Source organism: Zootermopsis nevadensis, unplaced genomic scaffold (assembly GCF_977971745.1).
Source record: "Zootermopsis nevadensis isolate Lab colony 2312 unplaced genomic scaffold, Znev_1.0 Znev_ptg000008l, whole genome shotgun sequence".
NCBI lineage: Eukaryota > Metazoa > Arthropoda > Insecta > Blattodea > Termopsidae > Zootermopsis > Zootermopsis nevadensis.
Genome location: NW_028259140.1, coordinates 6,929,871 through 6,950,134, shown reverse-complemented (window position 1 = coordinate 6,950,134; position 20,264 = coordinate 6,929,871). Strand labels below are relative to the sequence as shown.

General features: G+C 37.2%; 1 protein-coding gene across 6 annotated transcripts in view; it reads left to right on the top strand.

Annotated features, from left to right (window-relative positions):
• LOC110829816 (synaptic vesicle glycoprotein 2B) overlaps window positions 1-20,264 on the top strand; it is a 38,727-nt gene that overhangs the window by 13,848 nt on the left and 4,615 nt on the right. For 2 of the 6 annotated variants that reach the window (XM_022063939.2, XM_022063938.2), the window contains exons 2-10: window positions 12,250-12,312; window positions 13,263-13,316; window positions 13,512-13,598; window positions 14,411-14,572; window positions 15,227-15,389; window positions 17,025-17,146; window positions 17,692-17,930; window positions 19,315-19,496; window positions 19,780-20,042. In XM_022063939.2, the coding sequence (XP_021919631.1) occupies window positions 12,276-12,312; window positions 13,263-13,316; window positions 13,512-13,598; window positions 14,411-14,572; window positions 15,227-15,389; window positions 17,025-17,146; window positions 17,692-17,930; window positions 19,315-19,496; window positions 19,780-20,042 (1,309 nt within the window). In that variant the 5' untranslated portion in view covers window positions 12,250-12,275. Of the gene's footprint in view, window positions 1-12,249; window positions 12,313-13,259; window positions 13,317-13,511; window positions 13,599-14,410; window positions 14,573-15,226; window positions 15,390-17,024; window positions 17,147-17,691; window positions 17,931-19,314; window positions 19,497-19,779; window positions 20,043-20,264 lie in introns of all 6 variants that reach the window. The other 4 variants (XM_022063937.2, XM_022063936.2, XM_022063941.2 and 1 more) reach the window with 2 other exon arrangements.

Genomic DNA, 20,264 nt, shown 5'->3' with positions numbered 1-20,264 from the left:
AATTCAATTCACTGCGTCCACAGTTATGTCCACGCGTGAAGATTTAATAATGTAAAATGGTTCGTGGAATGCCAATGGCATAACCGGGGCATCTAAACTCTCTTAGCGGTCCATAGTGTTAAAGTAATGCCCAGGCCCACATCACTATTTATCTCATGTTTCTGTATTTACTTCAGGAGTTTCATGTGTTGTTGGTTTCCAGGCTTTCTTAAACAAATAACTCTATATGTAATGTTTCTTTTCCTCTGTTTTATCTCAGGATCCTTCGCTATCACAGTTGCCACTAACTCGTATGATTTATTTGTTTTAATGTCACCATGTTTGTTTACATTTACGTACCTGTCAACCTCTGCAGCAGTAGGTACTAGTTATGAAATATTTAAAGGCAGATGTTTAGAACAAACTATGAATGATTAAAATAACATTAAAAATAGAATATAATCACAAAAATAAAAATTAACAACAGCAGGTGAAGAAATACAGGAGAGACAGATAGTGCGAACGCATAGCAGGTCTGTCACAGAAATACGTCATTTTTCATATGTTAATTACTAAGATTTAAAAAACCAAGATATATGATTGTAAATCGAAGATTCACCTGTGCTTTCATATTGTGCGTAGGTTTATAATTTTCCAGTCTTTATGAGACAAAAGTGATTGTAACTCGTTACACGGTCACAGTTCCAGGAAAAAATCTGTGTTGAATGCTGGAACAGTGCCATTAAATGTATCTCTGTTTTAAATCTGGAGTTTTGTGAATGTATTTAGATACAACGGCAGACTTCTTGGACATCCATCGTCCTAATTCAATTTAAAACGGCATTTCAGTAACTGGATTCTGCCTTCGTCCTCAGAAAACTCTACTCCCTTATGCACAACCGGTAGAGCTAATCCCCATCACTGGAGACAGTTTGCAATCTCCTAAACACCGTTTTTAAAATTAAAAGTTGGACGATGGATAATATCCAAGAAGTTTGTCGTAAAGATCTGCGTAAACTGAGATTAATACTGTCACGAAAGCATATTAAGGTAAACTTGCAATTTTAACAGACTGGTTTAACCAGTAATCAACGACCATTCTTCCATATATATTAATGAATTGTCTTTATTAGTTTCTTGCGAAACAATTTAGCCATCTCAGCCATCTTAATATATCGAACATGGCGATCGAATTCTTACCACTTCTTAATATTTGGGATATGCCGGGTTTCAATCTCGGCCGGAGATTAGCTATCCTGAATAAGTTTTGTTGTGGCTTTCCTTAGTACATATATCGAATTCACCTTAGAATAAGCCAGGACCACTTTATTTTATTTATTTTATTCTTTACATTTCACAACTCGCTATCAACGCCATTGCACAGACTTCGATAAATAACCCAAAACCGCACAAATGCCCCTGAAATCCATCAGATTGGAACAGCAGAGTGCATTTGTTTGAGAACCGGTTAGTAAGATAGATTTTTCATCGTGTTATCCTATCAGGTTAGATAATGGCCTAATAGTAATTTAAAATAGACCACGTCTGCTTAAACTCCAACACAAATTCACCATCCTCTCATCTCAGTTGATGGTATAAACTTGAAATTTTAAAGTATCATTAATAACACGGATAATTGGTATCTCCTAAATGTAGCCGCCATGGCAGAACAATTGAGAAACAGTAGGTGCAGGGGCCAAGGAATGTTGCTTGCCGTAAGTTAATTTAATTATACACGGTAGGTGTGAACCATATTTTCTATTACAACTCCTGATGTCCAAATGTTCAGTTCCGTCTTACTTCAAATAATAAATGCATACACCTGAAAGGCATGATAATCAAACGCACATGAATCGTCTGAGAGTTCTTATAAAGTTCAGCAACTAATGTTGTCCTTCGGAGTTGAGGTTTTTAGTTCTTTCTATATGCTTAATATTACTTATGTAAACATAAACCGGTTGCACCCAAGGCTAATTACAATTTATGGTTCATGTTACTTTCATTCTTAATAAACTTGTGCAGTTGTTTCGTCAGAAATTTTTTACTCCTTAAAATATCTTCACGGAGATGCCTTTGCTCGGTTAACTTAAATAGAGTTTGTTCCAAAATAAACGGCAAATTCGTCGTAAGTAATAACAAAAATGATCTTAAGTATGGAGTCTTTACAGGCTAATACTACGCGAATATGAAAAAATCACCTATTTAATTAAATATCACACACAATTCGGAAATCAGATCTCCAATACAGACTTAAATTTGACATTGATACATGCATATTAGTACATTCCTTGGATCCTTAAGTTATTCGGATGAAATTAGGATGTGGAATAAGTCATATAAAGTAAAATACGTATGCACATAACTCACTACAGAAACGAAGTATATTGAGATTATCAAAGCACGTGCTGTTAATTTTGGTGTGTGCAATTGTGGGTTAAAGTAACGCTGATAATCGTTTATTACCCCATTTCGAACTTACTGCTCATCACTGAGAACGATTTTCCAAGTACAGAGTCAGTCAGATTTATATTTCCTGTTGTAAATATTTACGGCTTTAATCCAGTCATGGTCCATAAGTCTGGTCGTTCGGAAATTCAGTATCCCTACCCCCTTTTTCAATACAAAATCTTATCACAGTGCTAAAGTATTGCTATTATTATGTCGATGCTGTGTTTTATTTATTTTAAATTCATTCAGTTTTAATGGTCTGGCAGCGTACTACCTGCTGGACCGGAACACTTACCACTCTTTTACCCATATCGAAAGTAACGTTAATTTAGCTTCTGAATGAAGGTTTATTTCAACCAAGTCGAATGATTCCGAGGCGCGAAACGGAACTGGAAATCTCCTCATTCCTTTTATTAGCCAGACATACCCGATGTTAAGATGAAATGATCTAACGGTAAGGTTTGAACGACAGACCGATGCCCACGTCGTCTAACGCCGCTCGCCTGTTAGCGTCATGGGTTTCATTTCTCCTCTGCGATTCATCGCCCTGATGACAGAGGCAGTATGACCTCCGAAATGTTGGTTAACATCGACCATACTACACGGCGCAACAACCCAGAAGACAGATCTTCAGAAGTGAATTTACTGATCGCATGATTATAAATTAATGTCCGCTGGCTTCTGCATACTCGTGGAAGCGTTATTAGTAGTCGTAACTTCTTCCACATGGCCGCATACTTTGTTTTACGTATTTATTTTCTAGAACAGTTTCATTCATTCCAAGATATTTCATATTATGCCAGTAAGAACAATGGGAACATTCCTTTTACGTGTATTTGGATTGCCTCTTTTAGGTGACTCGATTTGCTGTCGCCAAACTTTACTTGAAGCACACATCATCAACCGGGCTGGCCTAGGCGCATTATATCGAGCTGTCGGGTCAAGGAATCCAACGTAGGATTTAATAAGGTTACCAGACTGCAAAAATATTGACGTAGGCCTATTTTTAAGTGTTACAGTAGACACGCCCATGAAGGCGCTAAGCTCGAGGCGAACCACCAGGAAATTAACATTAGGCTTACCAGCCTCGCGGTTCAGCGGTTCCCAGTTGTGCAGAATTATTGGAAGGTCACTTGTTAACGACTCCATCCACAATCCTTTCAATTTATTTGCATACAAGTCCTACCATTCGACGCCTCATGATCTACCGGTTTGAATGGCGTCGTTAACGTGCTTTAATTGATGAAGTTGAACGGGACTGTCACTTCCCGGTAGGAATTGCTAAAAAATATGTTGTTTTTAAGGAGCGATACTTGACTGGTGTCGGGAAAACCTTGTAGCGCTTGGGGCGCTCAGTCATGCAGTTCTGGCCGAGAGCAGGGAAGTGACAGATGTGTTCACCTTTAACATTGAACGCGCTTCAGTTTACAAGTTCAGTCGCGCATAAGGTGACTTGTTTTTGGAAAGAGGTTGTTTATTGATGTTATCTTAATCGGAAGCATAACCGTCCGGGGGGGGGGGATGCTGGGAATCCCCCTCTACCCCTTCGAGAAGGCAGTTATAGTGGGACAACCGCATATGACCCTGCTTATCGTCACCACAAAATATGCCGTGGACCTACTTATGTTACATCGTCCTAGGTTTCATAGTGACAGAAACCGCATATCGATCTACGAAATGCAGTTCACTTTAGAGAGTAGTCTCTACTAGTAATAGTTCCACTATCCATATTTCCGTCACTATTCACTGATAAGCTTTAAATGTCGTAGAATTCAAACAGATAATACAGGAGGAACCAGAAAAGAGGAAGAAATATATCTTAGACTAGGATTGACCACGTATTTTCATATGAGAGTAGATTTACACCGAAAGTGAATTAGAAGTCTAGGCGTGTTTCCAAGAGAACAGAAGAATATTACACGGGAATCGTCTGCTCGTCTGTAAGCTGTCGTTTCTGTAAAATGCCAGGACAAGTCCATCATCTTCCTTGGCCTCATCTCTTCCATGTTAGGTCAGTAGCAAGGTTTCATGAAGTTCACATCGCAACTTTTAGGACAAGGGCAACAAGCTCAGCTGTTTGCATAATCTAACGTTTACAAATTGTCTAAAACGTTGTACGTTCCTCCGGCTATCGGACAACGCGTAGCTGATTGTAAAAAACTGATCTTTATGTTATAAAAGGACAGTTTCAAAACCGTTTAATATCTTTATTTTAAATAACAGTTTCGGCTGCGACCCTAACGGCTTTGCTACCCACTTAAAATCTTGTTCGACGAGTATTTTATCTCCAGGGAGTTAATATGGTCAGCTTGTTAAACATGAGTTCAACTTTACCACCACAACCCCTACACGAATTCGTAGCTTGGTGCTCGGGCCAAATGTTGATTCATTTATCTCCAAAATGTTGTTTTCGAACGAAAATAAAAGAGTGTCAGATTATTGTAGAAAGGGCGGGCATTCTTAACACCGTTCTGATTACGAAGTTATTTTAAAAGCAGTTGAAGTGGCATTGTCTCCGGTGTAGCTGAACCCTCTTCTTGACTTTCAAGAAAAAACGAATGAAAATTACGACGCGCAGTCTATATTCAGCCAATGAAATGGCAGTTTCTCCGCAAAATGGTAAAGTCAGTAATCGTGTTTTGCTCAAAGAATCTGTAACAATATTTGAAAAATAATAGAATATCTGAAGTGGGAGACATATTTTGTTTCTCAAGTTTGTTCAGATTCACAGCCTTTTCTTTCCCTGATAAGAACACGAAACGAGAAACATGACATAACCGATCGATAAAAGATTTATACAGTGATTTCTGACTCAATCAAAATGCCGTTTCTTACATGTGACAGTTACACAACAAACAGCTGACATTTAATTCGCGAATTCCGATCACATGCCCAGGACGGCGAGTAGAGCCGCCCTAGAGCGGTGAGGGGCCCAGGGAGAAGCAGTCCATGCAGCCCCCTTCTTAAGATTTATAGTCCTCCAAATGAGTTGGGGGGGGGGAAGAACCGGTAACCGGCAAGTTTAATATTATTTATTAAATAACGTATTCTTTGTTTTAAGTTTACAGAGAAACTGTTCTGGGATTACAACTGAACTGATATACATTGATATACTTTTTGTGATATTTTTGCTTCTTGGGCATATAAAGTGTCTTATGTCGATGCGCGGAGACCCCAAAGAGCGGTACCCGGGTTAACACTTGTAAGTTTACCGAAAATCCCGCTCGGCACTTCCAACGTCAAATTAACCTCAGATGTCGTCAGAGCTTACATACACGCCCATTCTGTAATCTGCATAATTATTATACAACAGAATGTGATCATATAATTATGTTCCTTCAACATTAACATCTTCATATATGTTATGTTCTTAAGAACGTGGATCAGTAAATTATTTTCCTGGGAGAACAAAAAACTAGTGACCCAGTTATATAGAGGTCCTTGCTATCGATTGTTAAGTATACGACTTAGTTCTTAATATAAAAGAAAGCAAGTACAAAGGTTAACTTTCACTGAATTCGAATTAACTTTCTTGTTGCGTGTAGCAACTGAAGGACAGCCTATTTTTTGGACCTCTCTCGTTTCAGCACTAGGCCTGTTACTAGTAGCTACGATGTTTTAATTAAGACCCTTTCCACCCACACTGCTACCTTGTTGGCTGTACACTGGAAGGTAAAATAAAGTTTCACAGGTCGTAAATACCAGTCAAAACACAATTGCGTTACAGATTATATATGAAGAGAATGGTAATTTGTGATGACTGGCAATAGGGCTGTCTTTGTTTAATTTGTCTACCATCTTCTCTCAGTTTTCTTTTCGGTATAAATTGTTTGATTTAATTTGTCGAACTTCCGATAAGACTTTTTTCATTCCGTGAGCAGACTTGGATTGTGCGGTGTGTTTGATCAACTGCAGTGATTCAAACGACTCTCCATTAAAATACACGAGGATTCTCTAACAAATCGAAATAAGTCGATACTTATTTAGTCAGCGTGTATGTTGAAGTTGAAAGTATTTACTATTACATACGCATTGTAAGAATTGAACATCGTATTTAGTTGTTTCGAAGAATCCAACGTTACGTTCTAGTGATTATCATTATTGATGCACCTGGTTCAATTCTAGGTCGGAATATCGATTTCCATGACTGAAGTTTGTAATAAATTTCTGAAGTGTCTTTAAGGAAATGCCCTGCCACTACCATTTATGATTTACATTAATAATTTTATTGTTTCAATATAGACGACTCTCATCCCATTATTCCAGGTACATTACTGTGAAAGTTGTTCAGACACAGCTCGTTAGCCTACAACATACCAAATGCTTCATTTGATCAAATCAGACTTCGTCCACTTAAAACTGGGGTTTGCGGTCCATAGCGCTAAACTATAATAACGCTCTTGTCTACTATGCAATATATATATTCTTAAAACATGAGAACACAGCTGTCGTCTATTGCCCTGATGATGGAGGCAGCAAGGACCTCTGAAACGTCGGTAAAATTCTACCAGACTAAACGGCGCAACAACCCAGAAGACAGCTATCTTCAGAATGTCAGATATTGAATTAATGTTAATAAGTCATCGTCTTGCAATAGTAGATCTCTTCTGACTGAATTATTTCCTGTTCCAATGTCCACATTTCATGTAAACACTATCAGAAATGGGTTTAAATATTTGCTGGATGTGTCAATATTTTATCGGGCTGAAGTTCATTAATTCTGAGATGACTTTTAGTCTCTGGTTGCCTGGAGAGTCATCGACACGTGGTCGTTTCATTCCAAGCTCATTTACTCGAGCATGTTTCGTTTCACTGGATCTAAAAACTGCAGTTTAATTACTGACTTGTTACTATGGTGTACAAAATTTTCACTTTGCATTTTTATTTCTTAGGACTGCCTTTAGTATTGACGCTAAAAACAATAAGACGCATTTACCTCGCCTGTACTTTAATTCGCCATTTATTATTTGTTTTCGTGTTTTGCTGTAATAATAAATAACCCGTTCAACGTGTCGCAAAGACGCAGAAATTCTGGTGCATTCCTCAGAATTAGGCTTGTAAATTCCTGAGTACCCCAAATGATGTCATTTATCTGGAGCCGGTAGCCTATGTGTGGACAACGTGTCTGGCGCCTGTCTGAAGAGATGATGGCGTTCTTGTGGAGGGTTCCCCAAACATTCGCGCTGATAACGGGGGATTCCCCACTCAGTTACTCGTGTGCGCAGAAATGTGTAAAGTGTCCATTATTGTCATCCGATTTTACCGAAGTATGAATGTACAGACAAACAAAATTCTCCTTATAAAACTTAACGAAACTTTGATCCGTGACTCCAGACTAGTAGACAGACGAAGCTAAAGGGAAATTTCGGGATATTACCACTGTACCATAATCGTTTCCTTCCAAATCCTTTCCAAGTCATTCACTAATCTTCCTATCACCATTGCTATGCAATGAGGTGGTTATAGCGTCTTAAATGTGCCACAAATAAATTAATACAGCGTGTTATTAGCTGATAATAGGTAGAGACAGTCAACTTTGTCTATGCATTTATTTACTGACGCTGTCAGTAGCTAAAACTGTAGACTTACAGTATAGTGTCGAATGGCAGGATAAGTAAAGTAAATTTTGTCCCGCTACGTGCCGTAAAGGCGCTTGGGGGGAGTGGAGGTATAGCTCCTCTCTTTCTTGACCTCGGCACTAGATGGGGGTGAGTGGTCAGCATCACGCCCCGGCCGGCTTTACCCCCGGGAAAGGACCCCGGTACCCATTGTAGAGGAGGCTGGGTGGGCCCCAGAGTCGGTCTGGACGCAGAGGCTAGAGGAAAAATCCTCTGCCCCCGTCGGGGATCGAACCCCGTTCGTCCAGCCCGTAGCTAGTCACTATACTGACTGAGCTATCCCGGCTCATCGAATGGCAGGATAATTAATGAATAATGAATTGGAAAGAACAAGAAACCTCATCCTTGATAGCCGGTCTGCGGGCCGAGGTTTGAATTAGAGACCTTCCGAACACGGAGTGCTAACCACTTGGCCGCAACTTTGGGTATAACGCTGTGTTATGGGTCGCAGTCAGGGTCACTTGATTTAGGTAAGTTGTCTTGGCATGGAACCACAACAGGTCTTAACGGCCTTGGTCCGAATTCCTTACAGGATGATAGTGGTGATGATGAGTTTCTTCTCCTTCAACCGTTATCACCGTATGACACACTGATGTCACGTAATTTGTTTACGTCAACCACAACAGCGGAACACTCTCCTTCGGTTTCGTGGTCCAATCCTACCGGATCCTATTAATCGGACATAGCACTTGCGACTGGAATTAACTAACCATCGCTTGCAGAAGTCCGGCAGAAAGAAGTAATTAACACATTTGACAAGTACTTCTCTCTTGCATTTGCCCAACGAGCAGCCTATAAAAGAGCCCGAACCAAAGAAGAAAATAGTATTGTAACGACAATGAATATGTTCACGATTTGGTTATAAAGAACTAGATGACCTTGACAAAAAACAAGTAAACAAATCTTTCCACGTGTGACGTGGTCAAGATAAATACCGTACAGGTTCCATAATGTTTGTGCCTCAAAGAGTGTTTCTGTAAATGGTGTTGCATCCAGTGCCCTGTAATAACAGTTTGTGTTAGTGGAACAGACCTGTTTAAATTAAATTGGAGTTCTTTCTCTCTTCATCCTTCACCTAATTCAGTCTTCTTGTCTCTTTCGTACCTTCATCTTATTTAGAAACACATCTAAAAGGATACAAAAAGTCTTCCTAAGATCTATATAATGGTAACAGCGTTTGTCTGTGATCTAACGTCATTACTTGGCGCCAGATCTTGATCAGTCACGAATAACACACACTAGGGTTATGCATTTTTTCTTGCTTCGTTGTATTAACAAGAGAGAGAGAGAGAGAGAGAGAGAGAGGCTGGGGATAATCGTTCTGATTATAGCGGCAGCAAGTACCTTCTTAACGTTGGTAAATTTGTACCGGAGTACAACCCAGAAGAGAGCCATCTTCATACTCGCTGCCGTGAGAACATAAATACAGTGTGTCCGTAAAATAATGGTGGGGTAACAAACAGTCATAGTTTTGGAACAAAGCACGATAGAGACATGAAATAAACTTCAAAATAAAGAGAAACTCTCCAAGAATCTTACCTGTTCAGTAGATTTCGATATGCGCTCCTTTAGTTGCCCTACAGACATCAAGACCATATTCAAGCTCTTGCCATATACGACCGAGAACATACGGTGTGATACGAGATGAAACATCTTCAGCGATCCGTTCTTTCAAATGGTCCAAATTTATTATTTGGATAGAGAACACTTGTTGCTTCACATAAACCCTTCAAATAAAAATCCATAGGGGTAAGATCTGGAGAGCGTGGAGGCCAGGCTATCCACCCTCCTCGTCCGACCCATCGCTGAGGAAATGTTTGGTTTAGGTAATCCCGCACGAATGTGGAAAAATGTGGAGGAGCTCCATCTAACTGGAGAATGAAATTCTCAACTTACTTAAGTCAACAAAATCTCACAGTGATATAGATCAGTGTTATCATGTTATATATTTGAGATAATTATGTTGTACCGCTTATATTAATAACGTCCTTTAACTGGTTAATTAGATTTTAACGACCACTATTTGAACTACAGCGGTTATTCTGTTTTGTAAAAAAAATTATGGACTGGAAATAATCGAGGCGCATTTTTATGGTATCGATGCTTTGCGATCTCTCATGTTACGCGGAAGTCATGAACCATCGTTGTTCATTGGTTCGTAATTAGTTATTTGAAGATTACGTTTCGACTACGGAGGTTACTAGCTTAAAAACTGGAGGTAAATGTGAATGCTCAGTGGATAAGAATTTAGAAGACAGTTATAGTTTATCTTAAGATACTGTCTCTGAATTCGCACGGAAATACAGGAATACCAAGAAATCCTTGTGTCAGGGCAGCTGGTAACTTATGATAGAAGTAGGTACCTCTTAAATGCAAGTCTAGGTCGTCACGTTTTACACCAACCTGCCTGGCTGGAGCAATGATTCTCAGCTTGTGAGTTACGCACGTGCTTTACATTGACTTTAGGACTCGTTTTCAAGCATAAGAGATGTTATATTTGCAGTTACGTTTGCTGGCATTACTGCATGAATTCGAAGGTCTGCAGCGTTTCAATATGCTTTAATTCGTCACAAAAACATTTATATATACCTTCAGGTATATATAAAAACATTTATATATACCTGAAAGGACAGAGGAAAATCATGTCAGTAAAAATTGATAGCGTTCGGGATTTCCGAGTGGTAATCAAACGTATAAGACAGATCAGGATTGCAGTAGAATGGAATGACAATATGTAAAACTGTTCTTTTGGACATTGTCCGTCGTCCAAACAGAAAATTCACATCACAAAATTGCGACATTTCTTTAGCTAAATTCTGCCTTTGACTTAGGTTGACCTAGCCTCAAGACCTGGTCTAAGTACGTGTAATTATAAGATTAAAACTTTTTGTAAGTAATTTTCTGATCGTAGCAAGAAAGTTGATTTTGCTGAATACCCAATTGACGTATTTTACCACTTTTTTATTATGACATCAGTAGTAACATTGTGATGCCCCTTGATTTGTTGTTATTGAAGTTTTGAGTATCTATATTGTAGTGTGTACATAGAGGGTTTTTACTACAAGGCTTTCTTCTTGTATTATTTTCTATTACACATTTTGATAACCTTGTCGAAACCTTTGTCGTGTCCGGAAGTAAGGATATTTGAAATTCAAGATACATTCTTCTTGCAGCATCGAAAATTCGATGATATAATTTCTCTCTTCTGTGTACTCTGCTTTTATACCCCATGTTTTGTGGAAATATAGGGGAGTGAGATATGGTGATTGTAGTGGCCAATACTATGGACCACCACGACCAATTCATCTGTCTAGAAACTGCTCATTCAGGTACTCCATCACGTGTTGACGGAAATGTCGAGTGCCCCGCCACGCTTGAGGTCCATCTGTAAACGTGTTCTGAGTCATTTAAGAATGAACCGTGGTCTCTCTGTGTAGGAAAATAGGACCACTCCAACACCAAGGTTACAGGTTTAGAAATTTGTTGGAGGCGTGGATAATACGCCCATGATTTTATACCCTATAGAGTGCAGTGCAAGCATTATATAAAATGTCTGGTGACTTTATATCACCACTTCGAAGTCTTGTTGCTGGGGTCATTCCAAGTCACAAACGCCGTAATGCTAGTAGTTCCGATTCTCAACGATTAAGGATCTGCTGATATTTGAAATTGAATATGATTTGAATCGTACGTATATATTATGGCGTCAACTTAATTAAATCTATCCAAGGTCTAATTACGTCGTCGTCGTCGTATACGTCGGTCAGGGGCACATGCGCCAATTGACGGTAGAAGATTTTGCTTCAGGCCCGCTAACGTGAAAATCCGCTTAGTATTCTTAATTGGTACGATGTTAATATGTACACAATAATAATTTGTTTATTTTTGCATTAAAAATCTATGTTCATACTCCGAATAGTTCGCTTTTATGATGGCATTGGTTTTAAAGAAGTAAATATCTTAGGTTCATGTAATTTAATACTTTTCAGATCTCTGATTATATATAAACCATTAATATGACTCCTATAACATAAACATGTCACTAGAACTCATATTATTTTACTGTATAATCTCTGTTAATTTGCACAAAGTAAAACATATTTTTCAGACGATGATTCTATACTAATCAAAGTACTAAGCAAATTGACACCGCAACATAATTTTCATGTAGGTCTACTTTAACGTGATAATTATTTCTTTTCAGATTGAAGACTTTCGGCGCTACGTAGAATGGTAGAAACTGAACTGGGCCGAAAGGATCATCCGAGTAAGGAAATTTATTTTCGTACAGTTGCTTAAAATCATTCCATCAAATAAATCAGGCTAAATTGCATTGGTTGTAGCACCCAAGCCAAATGAATGGAGGTAATCTGAAAAATGTAAGAAAGAAACTAGTAGAACATCAGAAAATATTCAAAGAATTTAGTTGTTTACATGATCAGTAAACATTTCATTGTGTTGGATTAGGTTTGTACTTGTACTTTATAAGTTGCACATATCACAGGGTTGGCTTAGTCAAAAAGACTTTGTTTCTTTTGCCCATATTAGTCACACACGTTCATTATGTTACATTTCAAACAGGAATACACCAACGTTCTAGGATTATTCTGTTTAAAAAAGGTGGGATTAATTAAGCAAGTCTTTGACACTTGATTACTTTTGCCAGAATTGTGGTAATTAGTTGCTAAAACATTGAAACCTCTAGAACCATTAAAAGATTAAAACAGAAAGTTCAAGTCAAGGTCTGGCTGAAATGAGATGTGGTTCTGATCTTCTATAGTAGAATTTTTCACAGTTGCAGAATCAGAAACTCCTGGGTGCTATGGGATTGTAATGATGATAAGCTGCAAACTGAGATTATTTAAAACACTGAGAGATCCCTGCTAATTAGCACGAACTATAGAAAAGAATTGTTTGAATAGGACTTTAAAGTTTTTTGTTAGTTATACATTGTATTATAGATAATTAACAAGCATTTCGTGAGAAGGTTTGATCAGTGAGATTTGAGGTTTTCACGGCGATGAGTATGAAGATTTCTGTCTTCTGGGTTGTTGCGCTGTGTTGTATGGTCGATGTTTACCAACGTTTCAGAGGTCATACTGCCTCCGTCATCAGGGCGATTGGCGAAGACAGAAATCTTCATGTTTGATCAGACTTGAGTATAAAGAAACATTCAAGATTCTTGCTGTAAAATATAATATGTTCTTATTTCAGCAGGTGATGTGAAAGACAAACAAGTAAACGGTAGCTCCAAAGACATCGAACTTAACGGTAATTACACTCGGCATATCTCAAAGTCTTTCATCATAAAGGACAAATTATATTTCGAGCAATTGTAATGTTGCTTTTCATTTTGTTGCTTCTTTTAATATGAGTTACAGAAAGTAGAATCTTATCTCATCTGTCGTTCTGTGGCATTACAAATAACAAATATGATATCTGTATTTAAGTTTTTCTTTTTTACAGTAACTCTACCAACAACCAGAAAGCGTGACATCGAAAAAAGCAGTAACTTTGAGAAAGCTGGCTTTGAAAAAGCAATTGAACTTACAGGTAAGTTAATATACGCATCTGATAAGATTAATATATTAATGCTAGTAACATTTCCATCCAACTTCTCATATTTGAATGGTCTTAAACAAGAAGTAATTTACTAGAGGGAACTATACTTGTTACATAATTGTATTCAGATTTCTGTCTTCTGGGTTGTTGCGCTATGTAGTCTGGTCGATGTTTACCAACGTTTCAGAGGTCATACTGCCTCCGTCATCAGGGCGATGAGAGGTTTTCACAGCGGTGAGTATGAAGATTTCTGTCTTCTGGGTTGTTGCGCTGTTTAGTCTGGTCGATGTTTACCAACGTTTCAGAGGTCATACTGCCTCCGTCATCAGGGCGATGAGAGGTTTTCACAGCGGTGAGTATGAAGATTTCTGTCTTCTGGGCTGTTGCGCCGTGAATCGCCCTGATGACGGAGGCAGTATGACCTCTGAAACGTTGGTAAACATCGACCAGACCACACAGCGCAACAACCCAGAAGACAGAAATCTTCATACTCATCGCCCTGATGACGGAGGCAGTATGACCTCTGAAACGTTGGTAAACATCGACCAGACCACACAGCTCAACAACCCAGAAGACAGAAATCTTCATACTCATCGCCGTGAAAACATCAAATTTTACAATTGTATTTAGGTTTACAATTTGAACAACTTCATTGACGAGCTAATGAAAATTAACATAAATCTTAATGTAAGATTCAGTCTTGAGAAACTGAGGTGTGCCCGCATTACACAATATTACATTATAGTTTTTGGAAATGACCAGCGCTCTTATAAGATCCATCTTAAAACTGTGTACTATTTCAGGGTACGGAAAATTCCATTACTTTCTGCTGACTACATGTGGTTTTGTGAGTACGAGTGAAGAGATGGACGTAATCTCCATGTCATTCATTCTTCCATCAGCACAGTGCGACTTGAATTTGAATACGCATACAAAGGGCTGGCTCAACTGCATTATCTTTATAGGTAAGAAATGTGTATACTTTGTCAAGATGGAATTTTGCAACAGTGTTGTGTGATAAGTAACACAATGTGTAAATTAATGTTGAAATATTCCTGTCATTATTTCAGCATGTATTTCAGCTTCAATTTATACATGGACTTAATATACGTACATCGGTTTGGGGATAATGATTTCTCAGGAACAGCCAGAAGATATTTTTCTTTCAAAACATGTTCATAAAATAGTTAAATTTTTAATGCAGCTTATATTACAAAATAATTTCACTCGGAATAATGGATGATACTGTTTTAGTTATAAAAAATGAGGCTTCTCAGTAACTAAATCAAAACTTGCATTCATTGTGAGAATTCAGAAGGTGTTGAAATGAATGAGCAGTGTTTGGTATATATGTAAATGAACTCTGACAGTCTCATAGCTAATGAACACTGTGGATCATTTATTCTGAATAAATATGAGGCTAATGGATAACAAATTATGCTCTGCGAAAAGCTGATAAATTAAAGTAAATATAGTTCTCATCTCTTTTACTGGTATAATTCCCTTAAATGGAAATGAACACTTTTGTAATTATATGCCAGAATTAACATAAAAAGTTACTCTTAATTGCATTTTAGAACGGTTTTGTTAAAGCATGTGAATGCTGTTTTGTATTTAAGGTATGATGGCTGGTGCATATGTATGGGGCTCAGTGGCAGATTCCTTGGGTCGAAAGAAAGTGCTGATTGCGATATCAGTAATGAATGCCATCTGCATAGTTGCCTCCAGCTTTTGTCAGACATATGAACTGTTTATGCTATTCAGATTTCTCAATGGAGCTGCGTAAGTAAATAAGAATAGTTGGTTGTCACAGGCTTGTATTTGCCATTGGAAGTATTCTAAGTTTGTTAATGATTGTTAATGATTTCAGATAGCAAGAAATGACTGCCCAGAACTAGTTACTGGTTTCTGTATGAACTGCAAATTCTAGTATTAGTATATGAATAGTTCTGTATAATAGTGCTGAAATTAAAAAACAAAAAACAAAGGTAGATGTTTCACACAGGGTCACCAACAAGAGAATAATTTCTCTGACAGTAACAAGATGTTAGTTTAAAAACTTTAAAAGTAGAAATAAGAATCAGAACAGTGTCAAGATATAAAAGTAGCAATCAGTTTATAAAATATGATGAAGCTGGTAGTACTGTAGGGTGGCAGCAAGTTTACTAACCTAACATCACTATGCTAAGATAAAGTACCTGTGCTTCAGTATTATATTATGAAGAATTATGGGGAAGTGGAGGTGAGGATCCATGCATTTTAACCTTGCCAGCAGGCCTGCACTGTGTTACAGATTATTACATAAAATGGATATGCATATGAAAAATCGTTTCTTGGAACGAATAAAATATCTTACCTTTTCTGTTTCAATCTCAGTTACTTGTTCAAATTTATAGGCAAAACCTTGGAAAAGGTGTCTTACGAAAAGTAACAACTTTACAAAATAATACCCCAATGTTACTGGATACTGGGAATGACCCGTTCTTCAAGTGCCTCAGCACTGCAGGTCCCAACTTTTTCGTTGGCTTTATTTGTAGACATTCGGTAGGACTCCTTGGACGAGGGATTGGCCCGTCGCAAGGCCTCTACCTGTACACAGGACTGAACAACACAGAAAAACGTGGACAAACATCCATGGCTTGAGTGGGATTCGAACCCATGGTCCGAGCGTCCAAGCGGCACAAGGCCCACGCCTCACACGGTGCGGCCACTGCGGACCCCACCCCAATGTTACACATTCTTTAAATGAACACTATATTCCATTGTATATGCAGTAGTATGTTCACTTTCATTGCTTGTAAAAGAAAACTATTTGTATTTGTTGAGAACTAGGTATACCACACTTTGATGTAATGTATCAAGGAACCAGTACATACAATGAAACCTGTTATAATGGAACTTGATGGAACAGGATTTCTTCCATTGCAAACCGGTTTTTGCTTGATACAGGCAGTTACTGCTAAATTAAAGATTTTTGTCCAGATACATGCCTCATACACAATATCGTATTTACACCTGATGCATAAATGGATGACATTTTAAACTACATGATATATATAGTTTTAATTTTCCCAATAGTACAATAAAGTGTTATGTATGTATGTTTTTTATGTAGGGAAATTAGTCTCAAACATTATTTGTGCTCTGTAAATTATGTCAGATAGTTCAAATTATTTTGAATGATTGAAAACACTTGGAAATCCTTTATGACTTTCAGAGCATCATAGCAATATTTTAGATTGTATTTAATTGTTAATTTTATTTCTTAATGTGCATGGCATGCTTCATAATTGTTACGCTGGGCAGTTTAAATTTGTATGTATTATATGCTATTATAACTTTTTTGTTACGGTTTTTATATATTTGTAAATTTTTCTTTTTTTGAACTTTGGTAACAAATGTACTTTCTTTTTCTAGGCTCGGTGGAAGTGGTCCTGTTATATGGTCTTACTTTGCTGAATTCCAGCCAAAATCTAAACGAGGGTCAATGTTAAGTTTTATGGCTGCATTTTGGACGTTAGGAAACCTTTTTGTAGCATGTGAGTCACAATTTCTATAGATGTGTTATCAGTTGATTACTTTTTTGGAGAACAAACCATTACAAAAACAATTTATTTTCATTAAAAACTATTACTATTAAGAAATTAACTGAACTTGTGAGGGAGAGTTTAAGTTAGATTAATTGTTTTGCAACTACAGTAAATCTGACAGGTAATATTAGATATATAATTTACCTAGAAATGTATACATAACAAATCGAATCAATTGCAAATACACTTCTTTATATTTCTATGCTGGATGACTGGAATTTGATTCCCAGCAAAGACAGGAATTTTTCTTCTTGCCATGCATCCAAACCAGCGTTGGGGCCCACACAACCTCCTTGACGCTTTTCCCTGGAGTAAAGTAGCAGGGGCATGTAGTTGATCACTCACCTCCACTTAGAGCTACGGTTAAGAATGCAGCTTTAACCTGATCACCCATATGCCTTCATGACATGGTGCTTATGCACAGGGTTATCTCCACATTTATGTTATTTTTAATAATATTGTAAAATGTGTTGATTTTTTTTCTTAATTTTCAGGTCTAGCATGGCTAATAATTCCAAGCAGTATTGGATATTTTTCACCAACATTTAAGTACAACTCATGGCGTATATTTCTCCTAGTTTGTTCACTGCCAAGTTTTGTTGTGGCTATTCTGCTAATATTTCTTCCTGAGAGCCCAAAATTTTTACTGTCACAAGGTGACCGTGAAGGAGCACTGAACATTTTCAAAAAGATATATCACATCAACACAGGAAAACAGCATGATTTATATCCAGTGAGTTTCATTCTTGAAAGTGTTCTATTGTCAGTGTAGACTAGTAAATTTATTGTGTAAAGCCAGATTGTCCTCTGATGTATGTCATATAAACCACATAACACAAGTCAAAGGTGCCTGTAAAACTTTCTTTAACTGGTATTTTTATTTTGCATTAATTATCTTGTGTGGATAATTATTGAAAAGTTTAGAATTTATTGATTTTGTTGGTATATATTTATGTACCCATTTATGCTTCTATATTATGTCTGGGTAATATCCTGGTTCAGACATATTTTGTTGCATTTTTTGCAGTGTCTTTAACAAAAACATGAGTATTAAACTGTGTTCAAATTTAATATATCTCAGAAACAGTAACTGATTACTATTTCGGAGTTTAAATTATGTTAGGCATGGAAAAATAATAATAATAATAATATATGTAAGATAAATAGTTGAAGAAATGAGGAGCATTTTACCAGATGAACAATTGACAAAAATATTGAATACAATAACAGGCATAATTGGTCAGAATATAATGGCCTTAGGAATGATCTGTGATCACCTTTTCTGGCCTGTGTTAACCATAGACAAGAGTAAAATCCATTTCTGAGATGGAGACACCCATAGGATAGATTCTGTTACCTCCCATGACGGAGTGATGGTTAGTAGAAGGAACCTACAGTTAATGTAGGATCTGAACCACAGTGAAAGCCTAGAATATTACATTTTTCTAAAGTTCTTTTCTTTGACAGATATGAAGTTTTCAGTCTGTAAGAAGAAAAATCCATAACCAAATTTAATCAAAACTCTAAATAAAACCCTAATGTTTTATCCCATGATCACCAGGTCCCTCTATGATATTTAACCAACATATTCTACATAAGGAGATATTATTAATCGCATACAAATCAATGAATGTGGTTGCTGAGTGATAAGAACTCCTGCTTTATATTTAGGTGTTCACAGGCAAAAATCTTGGCCCACAGACTAGCTGTCCTGACTGAGGGTTTTTGTGAATTTCCTGAGATTCTATAGGTAAATGCCAGGATAATGTCTCAAGAAAAGGCCATGACCATTCCCTACAATATCCTTTCTGACTGTCATAAATTATACCATCATTTGATGTTATATAGTCTGAGGTACTGACAGGTCACTAAATAAACCACAAACAAAGCCATGCAAATCCACTGCATGGTCTACACTAGGACTGAAAATACTAAATCACTGGTTATGGATCTCTGTACATGTATTTCCTGAAACTCATATTATCACTGTATGAAATTATTTATGATCAATGATTTAGGATTTGGGATAAGTATAAGGGAATATATTATATATAAAAATAAATTATATATGTATCTTGAGAGGAAACAATGTTACTTAAATCCACGTTTTCTTGCAGGTGAAAGAACTACTAAATGAATTTCCAAAAACTGAAGATGAAATTGAAAAAGAAGAGGAGAAAGTTGGGAAATGTCGAAACATGATGAGTGACATTGCGGACAACAGCAGACAGTTATTTATTTCTCCAATACTGAAATTTACTCTTATTTCCATCTTAATCAACTTTACTTTTCATATTGGGTATGACATTTATTATCATATTGCTTTATAGCAATGATTATTGTTTATTTCCTACAAGGGACAAATATTTCTACTCTCACCATCAGGTCCAGACCAGCTCTTTTATTGCATTATGTCATAGTTTATGGCCATTGACAGACCCTTGGTCCCTGAATGATATCCTAATCATGGGCATCTGTCTCATTTTTCCCCATCCAGCAAAGTTATTAGTTTGCTGATACACATTTTGGACATTTACATATGCAAATAATACTCAATAAATATTCCAGCATTGTTGTTTCAGGTATTATGGGCTGATGATGTGGTTTCCTGAACTGTTCAATCGTTTTAATGCATATTCTCAAGCACATAAGGGGCAAGAAGCATCTGTGTGTGAAATAACAGAATATGTTGTGAAGACAGGTTTGGAATCCAAGGATAAACTGTGCAGTGATAAAATCGAGAGTGATGTATTCATGGAGTCCCTTATTACCGTAGCAGCTGCTTTTCCAAGCAATATTCTTGCAGTACTTTTCATGGATAGGCTTGGCAGAAAATTCTTTCTTGGTAAATATAATAAATTTTATAAGCTAAAAGACAACCAACTCAATGGCAATATTATACCTGAAGTTTCAACATCACTAGTACCACCAAAGTCTGCAAGTGGTTAGATCTATCTTAATATTATTTTCCCATTTCCTAGTTAATTTTCCAATTGTTATCTGCATGAAAAGTCTGTATGCGTCTCTTGTCTCCCACATCCACTTCACAGGTCAGAATGTCTGGCCA